At 45.1% G+C, this 16,435-nt stretch overlaps 1 protein-coding gene across 3 annotated transcripts in view; it reads left to right on the forward strand.

Annotated features, from left to right (window-relative positions):
- MYBPC1 (myosin binding protein C1) overlaps nucleotides 1-16,435 on the forward strand; it is a 113,437-nt gene that overhangs the window by 80,149 nt on the left and 16,853 nt on the right. For all 3 annotated transcript variants that reach the window (XM_054989159.1, XM_054989160.1, XM_054989161.1), the window contains 3 exons: nucleotides 1,409-1,497; nucleotides 5,354-5,549; nucleotides 7,048-7,187. In XM_054989159.1, the coding sequence (XP_054845134.1) occupies nucleotides 1,409-1,497; nucleotides 5,354-5,549; nucleotides 7,048-7,187 (425 nt within the window). The remainder of the gene's footprint in view (nucleotides 1-1,408; nucleotides 1,498-5,353; nucleotides 5,550-7,047; nucleotides 7,188-16,435) is intronic.

Below are 16,435 nucleotides of genomic sequence, written 5' to 3' on the forward strand. Positions count from 1 at the left end.
CCTACAATACTTCCTTCCTATCTAAGTAAAAAGCCTTTTTGAATAATTCAGTTTTGCATCATTTGCAGAAAGCTAGGAGAGTGGGGGCTCTCCTGACTGCCTCAGGCAGGCTGTTCCACAGGGTAGGGGCCACCACAGAAAAAGCCCTTGTGCGGGCTGCTGTTGCTTTCGCCCATGTGCAGGCTGGCACCTGCAAGAAACCCTGTTCTGATGAGCGAAGCTGCCATGGAGGGACATAGAGAGGGAGGTGGTCCCATAGGTATGCTGGGCCAAGGCGGTGAAGAGCTTTGTATGTAATAACCAATACCTTGAAGTGAACATGGTAACTGGTAGGTAGCCAGTTGAGTGACTGTAGGGTTGCCAGCCTCCAGGTAGTGACTGGAGATCTCCTGGAATTACAACTGATCTCCAGGCCACAGAGATCAGTTCACTTGGAGAAAATGGCTACTTTGGAGGGGGGGTGGATTCTATGGAATTATGCCATGCCAAGGTCTTTTCCATCCCCAAACCCCACTTTCTCCAGGTTTCTCCAGGTTTTACTCTCCAGATCTCCAGGAATTTCCCAACTTGGAGCTGGCAACCCTAAGTGACTGTAGGATGGGAGTGATGTTCATGTTCCTGCTCGCTCCTGCTAACTGTCGAGCTGTAGCATTTTGCACCAATTGGAGCTTCCTAGTTAACTTAGATGGGAGACCTATGTATAGTGCATTACAACCTCTTCCTTGCATATGGGCAAGGCTATGAACAGAGGCTAGCAGAATACAAACACACATGTAGTGAGCCAGTCCCTGCCAGATAATCAGTATGAGTGGGAACCAGCAGAGCATGACTGGAAAGGAAAATGTACTTAGAACAGCAAGCAATGGGTCGCACAAGCAGTTGCGCAATGGCTGTAGCAGCACATAGCACTTTAATATAATTCTGATGAAATAACCACAAGAATGGAGGAATGGGATGTACGGCAGAAGGTTTATGTGATTTCATCTGGTTTTATATCAGAAAAAAATCCTGGCACTATGGCTTGTGCATGCTGAAAAGATAGTGTGGTTACAATTACTTTTACTTAGTGTAAGCAGACAGTAAGGTGTAATTTCAGCACTCCCACTTGCACAAGGAGTGTTGCATATATGGAAATCTTCCATAGGATCCAACCCACTAATTTGAGGAGGGGCTATAGCTCAGTGGTGCCATAGATGCCTTGCATACTGAGCATCCTAGATTCAGTCACATCACTCTCAAGAAGCAACATTTGCTGGAGGTACTGGAGAAGTACTGGCAATCAGAATTGACAATACTGAATTACATGGACAAAAAGTCTGCTGCATTAAAAGGCATCTTGTTATAACATTTGTTACTATTTGATATTAATTAAACCAATATTAAAAATAAATGCCTTTTTTTAATTAAGAGCCTCCAAAGATTCGCCTGCCAAGACACTTAAAGCAAACCTATGTTCGACGGGTTGGAGAAGCTGTGAATCTTGTAATTCCCTTCCAGGTAAGAAACAAAGATATATTTTTCTCATTCCTAGAACTTTTGCATTAGCACAGAGCAGATGGCAGAAATTTAATCCATGAGATGAGAAGATAGAGTGAAGATGTTCACAAAACAGCATCATAACATTGCGTGTGTGTTATGTGCCATCAAGTTGCTTCTGACTTTGGTGACCCTATTAATTAATGACTTCCAAAACGTCCTATAATTGACAGCCTTGCTCAGGCCTTGCAAACTGTGGCTTCCTTTATTGAGTCAGTCCGTCTCATGTTAGGTCTTCCTCTTTTCCTAGTGCCTTCTTCCTATCGTTACTGTCTTTTCCAGTGAGTCTTCTCATGATGAGACAATAGTCTCAATTTAGCCATTTTAGCTTGTAAGGAGAGTTCAGGCTTGATTTGATCTAGAATCCACTTATTTTACTTTTTGGTGGCACATGGTATCCATAAAACTCTCCAACGCCACATTTCAAATGAATCAATTTTCTTCCTGCCAGCTTTCTTCATTGTCCAACTTTCACTTCCATACATAGTAATAAGGAATACGATATTATGATTTATCTTGATCTTATTCTCCAGCGACACTTCTTTATACTTAAGAATCTTTTCTAGTTCCTTCATGCCTGCTCTTCCAAATCTCAAGCTCCCTGATTTCTTGGTTGTAGTCTCCCTTTTGGTTGATGATTGAGCTCAGGAACACAAAATATTTAACAATTTCAGTTTCTTCATTGTCAACCTTAAAGTTGTGTAATTTCTAAGTAGTTATTGCTTTTGTATTCATCATGCTCAGCTGTAATCCTGCTTTGGTAACTTCTCCTTTAACCTTAATCAGTAGCTGTTTCAAGTCTCTACTATTTTCTGCCAGTAATGTGCTGTTCTCTGAATATCTCACATTGTTAATGTTCCTTCCACCACTCCCTCTTTATCTAAATCCAATCCAGCTTTCTATACAATATGTTTTGCATATTGGCTGAACAAATAAGGAGAATAATATACATCCTTGCTGCACACCTTTGCCAATTGGAAACCATTCTGTTTCCTCATATTCTGTCCTAGCAATACATTCTTTTCCAGAGTACAGATTGTGCATCAAAACAATCAGATGTTGCGGCACACCAATTTCTTCTAAAACCATCCATAGCTTTTCATGTTCCACACAGTCAAAAGCTTTACTGTAATCAATAATACACAAAACTGATTTTCTTCTGAAACCTCTGGTATGTTCTAGTAACCAACAGCATGATCTCTATGATCTCTATGGCCTCTTCTTTTCCTGAATCCAGATTGAACATCAGGCATTTCTCCTTCCATATACGGTGTCTTTGATGTAAAATTTTGAGCATCGCTTTGCTTAACTAATTAATGTGGTTGTCCAATAAGTGCTGCAGTGTTTGATGGCTCCTTTTTCAGAACTGCAGTATAGATTGAACGTTTTCAGTCTGCGGGGTATTGATATTTGTTCGCATATTCCTGTTAAGATTCTGATGGATTCAACTTCTGTAGCTTGAAATAGCTCTGTTGATATGTATCCCATCTACTCCTGGTGATTTGCTTCTCCTAATTGCTTTGAGAGCAGCTTTCACTTTATTTTCTAAAACTGTAGGCTCCTCATTGAAAGTCTCCTCTTTGAAGGAATCTGTCAGCCTTTCACCTCTTCTATATAGTCCTTCAGTATACTGTTTCCATCTTTTCTATATTTTGTCCTGATCAGATAATGTATTTCTGTATTGATCTTCCAGCATCCTTAGTCATGGTTTGAATTTCCCTTTGATTTCTTGGATCTTGTGGTCTCTTGTTCTTCTGTTTTTGTTGTTCCCTTCTATTTCTTTGCACTGGTTATTATAATAGTTCTCTTTATCTCTGTGTGCATGTCACTGAAAAGTTGCATTTAGAATTCTGATTCTATTTCTGTCACTTTTTATTTTTGATTCTTGTCTATCTTTTGCAACTTTAAGAGTTTCATCAGTCATCCACTGAGGCATTTCATTTCTTTTGGCTGCACATTGGCCTTTGCACATGGTTCCTTGATAATATCTCTGGTTTCAACCTACAGTTCTTCTGGTTCATATTCAGTTGAACTTAGAAATGCAGGTTTGTTCTCTATACGTTCTTTAAAATCTTCAGAAAAGTTACTTAGATTATATTTTGGCACTATGATTGTTTTAGTATTTTTCTTCAGCATTATTCTAATTTTTGATGTAAACAATTCATGGTCTGCCACAATCAGCTCCTGGTCTTGTTTTAGCAGAGAAAATAGAGCTTCTCCATCTTCTTCTGATTATATAATCTATTTGATTTCTGTATGGGTCATCTAGTGACGTTCACATATTAAATTATGTGTGCGGTTGCCTGAAGCAAGTGATTGCAATGAGCAAACTGTTAGCTTTACAGAATTCTATGAGTCACTTTCTTGCTTCATTTCATAATCTTAGTCCAAATTTTCCATCAATACTTAATTCTGTTTTGTTTCCCACTTTTGCATTCCAGTCACTTATGATTATCAGCCCATCTTGTTTAGGTGTATGATCGTGTTCTTCCTGGATACTTACATAAAAGCTGTCAATTTCTTCTTCCTCAGCATGTGTAGTTGGGGTGTAAATTTGAACGATGGTTGTGTTGATAGGCTCTCTATGAAGTCTGACTGATATTATTCGGTGACTTTGCATTGCAGCCCAATTGCTTGCCCCACTATAGAAGCAATACATTTTCTTCTTAGTTTGTCATTTCCAGAGTAAAACACTTTGTAATTTGCTGACTGAAAATATCCTAATACAGTCCACTTTAGTTCACTCACACCCAGTATTGCAATGTTTAAATATTCCATTTCTCATTTTACGATTTTGAGCTTATCTTGATTCATATGTATCACATTCCATGGTCCTATAAGATGGGTCAAAAGAAAGAAAGAAAGAAAGAAAGAAAGAAAGAAAGAAAGAAAGAAAGAAAGAAAGAAAGAAAGAAAGAAAGAAAGAAAGAAAGAAAGAAAGAAAGAAAGAAAGAAAGAAAGAAAGAAAGAAAGAAAGAAAGAAAGAAAGAAAGAAAGAACTTGGACATTTCTTTTGCATCTATTTATGTCAACAACTGAATGTCCTTTCAGCTTTAATCCAGATGCATCATTAAGAACAGCACTAATCATTCTTGTCCTTTGGTCTTCTCCTGTAGCTAACAGAGTGCTTTTTGAACTGGGGGTCTTATATTTTAGCTCAATATCTTCTTTCATTTTGGAAAGTCTCATCGTAGGGTTTTCGAGGTATGAAATGATTAGAAGTGGTTTACCATTGCCTTCTTCTGTGCAGTACTAACCAGGATTAGCTGAAGAGTCACTTGCCGTTCTCTAGGAAAGATCCCCTGCCAGTTTCACCTTCCACTATTGCTTATGCCCAGTAGCTACCCTTTAAGGATTCCTCTGCCCCCATCAACATCGGAATTTTCAATTCTCTTCTGCTGGTGTGATTGTTGATTCTTGAAGAGGGTGGATGCATCTTTGTCTGGTGTCTCATTTCTGACCATTCCACCTTGAGTGACTCTTGATAGAGTCTAAAACTCCTGACAAAATTGCTCTCAGCTTCACTGACAGTCAAATCCCCTCATCACATTAAGGTGTGCATCCCGAAAAAAGGATCCTATCACTATATTGGATAGTAAACTGATTGGCTCAGGGGTCACCATAAATCAGTTGTGATTTGACAGAACTTTACACTCACAACTTTTTACAATGTTGCAAGATTCCTTTCTTTCTGCAGCGATGGTTCATAAAATAGCTGTCTTCAGTCTGCTTTTTTATCTTTTGCTTTATATTTAAAGAGCACCTTTAAAATGATATATACTAGTTTCATTGCCACAATGATATACATTTTTTACAGGGGAGACCAAGACCAAAAGTATCATGGAAGAAAAATGGGGCCCATGTAGACAAGAACCAAATTAACATCCGCAACAGTGAAAATGATACTATCATCTTCATCCGAAAGGCAGAGAGGATCCACTCTGGGAAATACGACATGAAAGTCAAAGTAGACAATTTGGTGGACAAAGCCACAATAGATATCCAAATAGTTGGTATGTCTTTTTAAAGTACATGATGGATAGTCGTATATACCCTGCTTGTTGTGATATTCAGACAGTTTGATTCAGTGCCAGGCCCATGTACCTCTAAAACTTGGATGGAAGGAATGTAGGAAGTAAGCAACTGGAAGTGTGTGTGTGTGTGTGTGTGTGGCTGTGCTCATCAGAACCTGGGCAACATCATTAGCTTAGATAACTATGGTCTTTCTAATAAGGGCCAGATGTCAGACTTTAGTACTTATAGAGTGATTCCGCACACGTTGGATAATGCACTTTCAATGCACTATCAATCATTTGAGGTGGATTTTTTTGTCCCGCACACGGAAAAATCTGTTCCAAATGATCTATAAAGAGGATTGGAAGTGCATTATCCAATGTGTGTGGAATCACTCATATTCTTAATCACAATTATGTACTTTTTAATGATTAATAAGACAAAGTTAATCAATATTAACTTTATCTTATTATAATTTCATATTTATCAAAATATTTTCCCCTATCATTGGTGTCTTAATCGATAATTCCTTTACAATTCTGGCATTTCTCCATTACTAACACAATGAAAAAAAATTTTTTGGAAATGTGGAGGAGGTCATTGGCATTAGGAGTAGGCTTGGGGAACCCATATCTGAAATCTACTCTTTCTTCAAAGAAAATTTGGAAAATCTCAGCTTTTTCTTCTTTCCCAAAAATGTTGTAACTCTCATAATGGAAGAATTTAGCCATACTGCTAGTGCTTTGGCACCCAGCTTGCCTGGTAAGCTACCTCTTTCCAAACCTCACATAGGCCTCAGGCAGGTTGGGCATGCCTCTGTGGATCTGTGCAGGCCTTGAGAAGACTGGGTGCTGCCCCCCCTGGGCTACATGCCATCTCCTTTGGGCAGGCCATAGGCTGCCTGGCTGTACAGGCTGTGAGTGAGTTGGCCTCCCATGTGGGGCCATTTTCATCATGGGGTTGGGCTGGTCCAACGTTGGGGGGAGGCCATAACCTACTGCAAGAAATCCTGGTGGGTATAAAGGCCAATCCACCCCAACACCAAATGCAATGTAATGGCAGGGTGAAAAGCCATCATGTAATGGCAGAAGTAGTCACATGGTGGAGGCAAGACTAAAGATTATTCAGGCATCATACTAAAAGTCCACTGCCTATCATGAAACCATAATCTTAATGTGACACTATGCTTTTTTATATAGGATAATTAATGGGGGGGGCAAGGTAACACAGAAAACTAAATTCTCTGATCTGTACAAATTGTGCTTTGGATCCAGTAGAACATTCCTACAGATGGAATGGGATAGATTTCCACCCACCCCCATCCAATACATCCAGAATTTGTGGATATATTTGGATCTGCAGCAAGAGAAGAGTCAAGAAAGGCAGACATTGTTGCATCTGCAGAAATACTCCATTAGATCCAAGCCTATTTAAGTTAAGAAAAATGCATTCAGTGGCAGAAATGGAAATATCAATAGTGATATTTTATTGTTGCAGATCGTCCGGGTCCACCCCAAGTTGTAAAAATTGCAGATGTCTGGGGAGAAAATGCTGCATTGGAATGGACACCACCGAAGGATGATGGCAATGCAAACATTACTGGTTACACAATTCAAAAAGCTGACAAAAAGAGTATGGTAAATACATACATATATTTATATCATTTGCTTAAATCATACTGTTCATTGATACTTGTTTTGTTTTATATCTAGTTTAGATTCAAACCATGTATTAAAACAAAATTTTATCTGCCTTTAAGGAGCAAATCCTGTTTAGGATAAGCTGAGGTTCCATACTGAGAGTAATCAATGTAAGTTGGAAGTCAGAGCTGCTATAACATAGTGGTTAAGTGGCTGGGCTGCAAATCAGCACTCTGCTGGTTCGAATCCCACTACTGCCATGAACTCAGCAGGTGGCCTTGGGTAAGCCATTCCCCTCAGCCCCAGCTCCCCAGCAGTATTGTGCAGAAAATGATAACACTGACTTTGTTCACCATTCTGAGTGCGGCAGTAATCTGTCCAGAAGGGCGGTATGTAAGCACTGTGTTATTGTTGTTGTTTTTGTTGTTGTTAGATAGTGTGTGGAATGCGTGTTCTGCCTCCCTAGGGTAAGGGTTACAGTTACTGATCAACATGGGCTCTCACGTTTTTTATTATCAGTGATATGAGCTTCTCTAATATTTAAGATCAGTAGGTACAGCCCTTGCTGTGATACATTACCTCTATTTAATGGAATGGATGATACAGTCTGGAGTTATTTATTCATTCATGTAGGTTGTACCCTGCTTTTCTCCCCAACTTGTAAGCAACTTACAAAAATACTAAAAACAGTGTTCAAATGAGTACACAAACAAAAGATGTAATCAACAAAAGATGTATTTAAATAAATAGAACAAGCAAAATGGGCACCAACAACATCCTGGGATGGTCCTGGATGGGCAACTCATGCAGGTGTGAAAGTTAACAGCTCTTTGGTTCTTGCCTTTTGACTCACTCCTCTAGTCATGCCCAAAGGTATACATATGCAGAACAGAGGAGGAACGAACTCACATCAATTCTTAGTCAGCAGCTACTAGCAAGATGGAACAAGGCCTCCATCACGATGTGACTTTGGAACTCCCTGCCCTTAAAGACCCTCTTTATAAATATACTAGAAATATTGCCCGTTGTATGAACAAATAAAACGGGCTCTAAAAAACTTAATTTGGCAGGCCCCCTCCTGGTGGCAAGTGGCCTCTCAGGCCAGGCCCTGCCATTGCCCTTGTAGGGCCACCTTGCCCTCCCAAGGCCCTGCAGCCGCTGTGGAGGCGGCAGGAGGCTGCTTCTGCCAAGTTTGGCATGGAAAGTTGCCTCGAGCAGCTCCTCTGCTAGGGGAAGAGGTGCTCCTCTGCTTTCCCTCTCCCTTCTCTCTGCCCCAGCCCACATGGCATTAAGCAGATGCTGCTGGCAGGGCCGGCAGCTTGAGGATGGACCTAATGAGCTCATCTAGCTTTTCTTCACCAGCTCTATTAGTGTTCAGATAGGGTGAGGAGTTTCAGAGATTAACACACAGAGAGGTGCACACCCTTTCATGCCTGCACTCACCGAGGCTTCCCTCTGCTCGCTTCCCTTTCCGGCTGGCTCCCTCCTCCCCATTTCTCCTCCCTCCGCCTTTGGGCATAGTGGTAAGAGCTCTTCTTCTTACGTAGTCCCTGATGATTGGCTGGGCTGACCGTGATGGGCAGGGTGCGGCCATGGCAACGCAACAATGGAACCTGGTGAGCCAATAGAAAAGTGAAACAAAATGCTTTGGTGCTGTACTCACTGTGGATTTAAAGGAAAGCCTATTCCCAGGAGCAGTCATTCCACTCTGCGACCTGTCATTCCAGTCCAAGAACACTTCTAATACTACCAGTCTCAGAGTGGTCTGTCTGGGACCAGAGACCTTTATGGAAAATCCATTCCGCATTTTCTTTGCAACTTTTTTTGTGCTGTAATGCTTTTCAGTGGAGCCCATGCAAGTAAATTGGCATTCTGGGCTTCCATTTTCTCCAACCTCTCCCATTATTTTCAATGGGCAATCCTGTCATTCCTTTTAATACAATACAATTGTATTGTATTAAATACAATACAATACAATTGTATTGTATTAAATACAATACAATTTAATACAATAATGGGAGAGGTTTTCTCCAACCTCTCCCATTATTTTCAATGGGCAATCCTGTCATTGCTTTTAATACATCCCTGGCTGGCAGCTGCTGCCCCGCCAACTCTCCTGAGGCATCTCTGTGTGCCTCTTTTAGAAGCCGCACCAGGTTCCCCCCGCCCCCCCCGCCAGCCTCGTCAAGCCTCTCCTCCTGGGAACCACCAGGATGTCTGTGGAGGAGGAGGACGGAGGAGGGCCAGGAGGGGCTGGGCTTCACTGTGCTCTCTGCAGCTGAGTGCAGCTGTCCGGAGGGAGGAGGGAGAAGCCCAGGCGCTATGCTCCGGATGCCGGCTGGGGCAGCCTCTGCCCCAGGGCCTTCCCTCCCGCTCTCTGCCCAGCCCCTACCAGCTCGAGGGCCTGAGGAGTGGCTGTGGCTGCCCATTGCACTCCTGGCCCATTGCGCTGGGCCTCCCTGGGCCTCTAGAGAGCTGCACTGGGCCTTCCCAAGACCTCCCCCTGACTCCATTGCCTGCGGGTCAGCTGGGCACAGAGAAAGCGGGTCTACCCTGCTTTCTCCCTGTCCAGCTGAGCAGTGGTCGGGCTCCTCAGCGGCAGGGGGCCGGGCTCCTCGCTGGCAATGGATTGTGGAAGCCTCCTTGGCGGTGGTGGGCAGTAGTGGTGGGCTTCTGGGCAGTGGGCTGCAGTGGAGGGCTCCTTGATGGCAGGAAGGCTTGGCGCAGTGGCACTGGGTCTACCCATCACTGGGCCGGGTCTTCCTGGGCCCCCAAAAGCCCCATGACTGCTACACTGTCCCTTTCTAGGCCTGTGGAGGCTCCGAAGAGGTGGCAGGGAGGCAAACCGTTTTGCCCCTGCTCGCTTCTTATCCCTGCATACTGCGCATGCATCACATACTGCGCATGCATGGGGATAAAAAGTGAATCATCGGCAACAAGGTTAGCCCTTTTTTTATTAGAGATTACTCTTGAATGGTGAGAAACCACTTGAATTTAATCTTTGCCATATTGCTATTTTAACGAGGGTTGCCAGCCTCCAGGTGGGACTGACAAACAAAATCAGCCGTTCCTGTACCAAGCAGAGGGAAACCACACCCACAGGAAACAGGTTAACAATTAGTAGAAAATTTGTCATTATTAAGTGCAATTGAAAGTGCAAAGTGCTACTCATTCATAAATACTTCCATAAATCCATTCATAAATACAGGAGACAATAGTACATTCTTAACAGTCATAAAAAAAGACCTTATCAAATAACTAATTCCGGGTACCTAGAGGTCTTTATACAAATACCTCCATTCATCAAACCAATTCCAATACATTAATGCAGAAGTCTTCTATTTTTTTCAGTCCTTCAACACGGTGGGATTATCACAGCTGCAATGAGGCATGTCTCAACTTAACGTTTTTGTAAGGGTTAAACTATTCAGTCCTTGACGATCCTTCAGCCTAATAAGCTGTTAATAGCTGCAGTAAAGTATATTTCCACATAGCGTCCTTCCCATCAAGGTGCAATTATGTCAGCAGCAGTAGAGCATAAAACGGCAAATGCTCAATCTGACGCCGGCTGCGAGCAGATTTCGCGCCTGCTTGGCTTCTTCAGGAGCGTATGCTCTATATAAGATATAAATTCAATCAGCCTTTCTACAAAACAGCAGCATAATCCAATAAACATTTCAAAAAGTGTAATTCACACTTACATAATTGTTGAAAGAAGGCATCATAAACACTTGAATCAAATGGCCCGGTAAAGGCGGCGATACTCTTTCACACGCATCTGTTAATTAGGGCAGTCCTCTTAAATCTCCAATAGCCTCGAAGCTTCATTTGGTTCTTAAAGGCTCCCACTAGAAAGGACCCTTTACAGATAACGATTTAGTAATAGCTCACTATTTAGCCCTTTCGGTTTGGCTGACTCAAGCCTAAAGATCCAAAACGCTTCTCTTTGCAAAAGCTTAGCCTGTATGGACTCACGATCTTTCTTATTGACAACTTCTAAAATTGTCACCATAAAATTGTTCTCTAGATGTTTGTATTCCTTAAAATGTTGGGTAAGGGGAGCTTCCTGCATGTCATTGTGAATGTGAGATATGTGCTCCAAAATGCATACCTTAATTGGTCTTGAGGTACATCCCACATACAATAACTTGCACGGACATTCTATAACATAAACAACTCCCTTCGTTTGGCAATTAGCAAAGTGATGAATCACATTTGGTAAGGGGCCCTTACCAAATTCGGAGGGTGCTGGGCCCCACCACCTATGAGCTGCAGTGCGGGCCAGGCCGATGCCGACGGAGAACCCTGCACGTGAACCTGCTCAAGCGGTGGCCTGAGCGGCCAGAGGACGGGTGCGTCTTGGCTGTAGACCCCTTAGACCTCCCAGACAGCGAGCTGCCATGGACCGCCGACACCCCAGAGTTCGAGGAGCCGAAGGTGGATCCACAGCTCAGCCCTGCACAGAAGGCCCAGCTACAGGCCCTGTGGAAGCAAGTGCCCGGGGTATTTTCAAGACGCCCTGGGGTCACGAACCTGGTGCACCATGCCATCCCCACCCAGCCGGGGCAATCTGCACGGGCAACCTGGTGACCCCCGGAAGCAGTGGGAGGCGGTGGATCGGGAGACGGAGGAAATGCTGCGCCTGGGAGTGATTGTACCGTCCCGAAGTGAATGGCGCAGCCCCATCGTGTTGGTGCCGAAGCCAGACGGGTCGACTTGATTCTGCATCGACTACCGCGAGCTGAACAAGGTGGCCAAGTTCGACGCGTACCCCATGCCCCGGGCGGATGTTCTGGTGGGACAGTTGGGGCCCGCACAGTACCTATCCGCCCTCGATGAAAGGGTACTGGCAGGTGCCAGTTTGCCCCGAGGACAAGGAAAAGACAGCCTTTGCCACCCCCCAGGGCCTCTTGCAGTTCCGCCGCATGCCCTTCGGCCTCCATGGGGCAGCAGCTACCTTTCAGCGACTGGTGGACCAAGTCCTGGGGGACTGTCGGGACTTCGCAATGGCTTACATTGATGACATCGTCATCTTCAGTCCCGACTGGCCCACCCACCTGCAACACCTGAAGAGAGTCCTCACCGCGCTCCAGAAGGCGGGGCTGAAGGCCAACCCCAAGAAGAGCCACTTGGGGTTCCAAGAACTCAAGTACCTGGGGTTCGTCATAGGGGGTGGGCAGGTCCGCCCTCCCCCTGAGAAGGTGGCCTCCATCGGGGATGTCCCCCAGCCTCAGACCAAGCGTCAGCTCAGGCGGTTCCTGGGGCTCCTCGGCTACTATGGGTGCTTTGTTCCCCATTTTGCATCCCACGCAGCCCCCCTGACAGACTGCCTGAGGAAGGGCAGCTCTAGTCGCCTCAGCTGGACACCAGAGCGGATGGCCACATTCCAAGACTTACACACCGACCTGTCAGACACCACAAAGCTCTGGAGCCCCGACTTTGAGAGGCCCTTCATCATGGCAACTGACGCGTCGGCCTCGGGCCTTGGGGCGGTCTTGATGCAGGAGCGAGACGGGGAGAGGGTGCCCATCTTGTTCTTAAGCCACAAGCTCCAGCCAGCGGAGCAGAAGTATGCCACCCTCGAGAGAGAAGCCCTCGCCATCAAGTGGGCCGTGGGGGCTTTGAGATATTATCTGGCCAATAACCCCTTTACGCTGGTGACGGATCATGCACCGCTCCAGTGGATGCACCGAATGAAGGAGCACAACCCCTGCTTCCTGAGGTGGTACCTGTCCCTACTGCCGTACCGATTTGCCATCACCTACCGTCAGGGGGCCAACCACATGGACGCAGACTTTATGTCGAGACTCTTCGAGCCAGACCCCCTGGAGGCGGCATCCAGGCTAAGGGTGTGTGTGTGTCCGGGGTCTGAGGCACAGCCCCCGGCCTCAACAAGAGGAAGCAGGGGGAGGCAGCCAGGAGACAGCAGTCCTGCCACCTCAGCCAGCAGCCAGGACCAGAACCTGCCTACACCAGAGGGAGAGGGCAGAGGCAGGAAGAATGGGGACCCAGCAGCAGCCCAAACAGGGCCCTTACCTGCAAAGGGGGAGAAGCAGCCACAGCAACTCCGAGCCACGCCCCAGCATCCACCCCAGCTTGAAGATGGCAACCTGGCTCAGGAGACGCTCAGAAGCCAGCCCCTCCAGGTGGAGCTGCTGAGGGCACTCTGTGAGAAGAGCTGGGCAGCCAGCCAAGGGGCCGCAGCTGGGCCCACCTTCCGCAATCAGCTCAGCCAGAGAAGCCCAGTAGCCAGCCAACATGGTGCAGCTGTGGCTGATCCCGGCAGCCCAGCCAGCTACCCCTGCTACAGCAGCTTGAGACAGCCCAGGGCCACGCCATGGCTAGAAGACAGCAGCCTGGCTCAGGAGCTGCTAGAAGCCAAGCCTCTCCAGGGGGGGGCTGCCACAGGCATTCTGGGGGAGGAGATGGGTAGCCCCGCCCAGCATTGCCGAGCAGGCAGCACGGAAGCCGGCTAAGGCAGCTCCTCGTGAGCAAGGCCAGGCAAGCTCAGTAGCTCAGAGGCTGGCTGGGGCAGCCCCTCGTGAGCAAGGCCAAGGAGCCCTCAGCTGGGGATGGCTCACACTCAACCCCACCCTGCCAGCAAGGCAAAGGAGCCCAGAAGGGATTAGTGGTTGGAGGGAAACACCTGGAGGAATGCACAGCTGGGCCCAGTCAGGAGAGGGAACCAGCCTGGAAGGAGGGCGGGGTGGAGACAGGAAGCCCTATAAAGGGTGGTTGGGAAGAGCTTTGAGGTGGTGGGTTTGAGAAGGAGTGATAGATCAGAGTTGGAGTGAAGCAGAGCGAGAGCCAAGTCGAGAAGGAGAGTGGAAGACTGGAGGGGAGTTCTGGAAGAAGGAGAGGATGGAGGACACAGGGGGTAAGGAGGCCAGGTTGAGCAGGCCAGCGAGTGGACTGAGAGGGAGTCAGGGTGATGTATACCACCCCTCCTTCCACAGAGCGGGGTCCTGCAGACTCCCTGGCTCCCCTGTGACGTCAGGAGCCGTCTGCCCGGCGCCCCACCCGGCGGCCGCGGCGGCAAGCCCTGACACCTACCATAAAGAAACAGATCATAATTCCTATCTGGATTACAAATCATTTAATCCCAGACATTTACGAGCCAATATACCCTTCAGCCAATTCTTAAGAATTAAAAGAAATTCTTCATCTATGGCAGACTTTGAGAGAGATGGGAGGACCCTAAGTGAACATTTTAAAAGAAGGAACTACCCACAGAAAGTTATTCAGAATGCCTGGCAAAGAGCAAGGTCAGTGGATAGAGAATCTCTATTTAAGACACGTAGAAATTTGCAGGACAATAGAATCATATGGGCATTAGACTTTACTCCAAGGGCCAACCACATCAAGAAAATAATTCATAAACATTGGAACCTCATAGAGAGCATAAAGGGGTGTGAATCTAAGCAAAAAATTGGATTTCGGAGGACACAGAATTTGGGAAACAATTTAATTAGGGCAGATATGTTACACTGAGGATTTAAAACATCTACCAGAGGGTAACTTTAAATGTGGCTGTTGCCAAATATGTAAGTTGTTTCAGGAAGGAAAGGAGTTTAACTTCAAAGACTACAGACATGTGATTCATCACTTTGCTAATTGCCAAACGAAGGGAGTTGTTTATGTTATAGAATGTCCGTGCAAGTTACTGTATGTGGGATGTACCTTGAGACCAATTAAGGTACGCATTTTGGAGCACATATCTCGCATTCGCAATGACATTCATGAAGCTCCCCTTACCCAACATTTTAAGGAATACAAACATCTAGAGAACAATTTTATGGTGACAATTTTAAAAGTTGTCAGTAAGAAAGATCGTGATTCCATACAGGCTAAGCTTTTGCAAAGAGAAGCGTTTTGGATCTTTAGGCTTGAGTCAGCCAAACCGAAAGGGCTAAATAGTGAGCTATTACTAAATTGTTATCTGTAAAGGGTCCTTTCTAGTGGGAGCCTTTAAGAACCAAATGAAGCTTCGAGGCTATTGGAGATTTAAGAGGACTGCCCTAATTAACAGATGCGTGCGAAAGAGTATCACCGCCTTTACCGGGCCATTTGATTCAAGTGTTTATGATGCCTTCTTTCAACAATTATGTAAGTGTGAATTACACTTTTTGAAATGTTTATTGGATTATGCTGCTGTTTTGTAGAAAGGCTGATTGAATTTATATCTTATATAGAGCATACACTCCTGAAGAAGCCAAGCAGGCGTGAAATCTGCTCGCAGCCGGCGTCAGATTGAGCATTTGCCGTTTTATGCTCTACTGCTGCTGACATAATTGCACCTTGATGGGAAGGACGCTATGTGGAAATATACTTTACTGCAGCTATTAACACCTTATTAGGCTGAAGGATCGTCAAGGACTGAATGGTTTAACCCTTACAAGAACGTTAAGTTGAGACATGCCTCATTGCAGCTGTGATAATCCCACCGTGTTGAAGGACTGAAAAAAATAGAAGACTTCTGCATTAATGTATTGGAATTGGTTTGATGAATGATTTGTATAAAGACCGCTAGGTACCCGGAATTAGTTATTTGATAAGGTCTTTTTGTATGACTGTTAAGAATGTACTATTGTCTCCTGTATTTATGAATGGATTTATGGAAGTATTTATGAATGAGTAGCACTTAATAATGACAAATTTTCTACTAATTGTTAACCTGTTTCCTGTGGGTGTGGTTTCCCTCTGTATTCGACAGCCTCCAGGTGGGGCCTGGAGATCTCCCAGAATTTCAACTCATCTCCAGATGACATCAGTTCCCCTGGAGAAAATGGCTGCTTTGGAGGGTGGGCTCCGTGGCATTATGCCATACTGAGTTCCAGCCCCTCCCCAAACCCTGCCTTCCCCAGGCTTATTTAATTTTAGCAATCAAATAACAATATGACCTTTGAATATCAAGGCCACTTTTCCTACCCTCTTCAAAACCCATATTACATCATATGGCTTTTCCTAGAATTATCCCCTGCCTGGACTTCTAGAGAGAATGTGCCAAGTTACTGGAACTCGCTTTCCATTCAGGTTTTGCCAAGTAATAAAGTTGCATGTGGCTTTCTGTATGTTTCGCTGTCAAGATAGAGCAACAATATTCAAACACAACATTTTGCATGCTGCATCAATAACAAAGCAAATGTGTCGGTACCATTTTATAAGTAACAGTCGAGAGATGATAGACCACCTGTTTCAGAGATGATCAGTTTTTACACCTTTTTCTCTCTTTTTGTTTCTACACA

This window comes from Eublepharis macularius, chromosome 9 (assembly GCF_028583425.1).
Source record: "Eublepharis macularius isolate TG4126 chromosome 9, MPM_Emac_v1.0, whole genome shotgun sequence".
NCBI classification, from domain to species: Eukaryota; Metazoa; Chordata; class Lepidosauria; order Squamata; family Eublepharidae; genus Eublepharis; species Eublepharis macularius.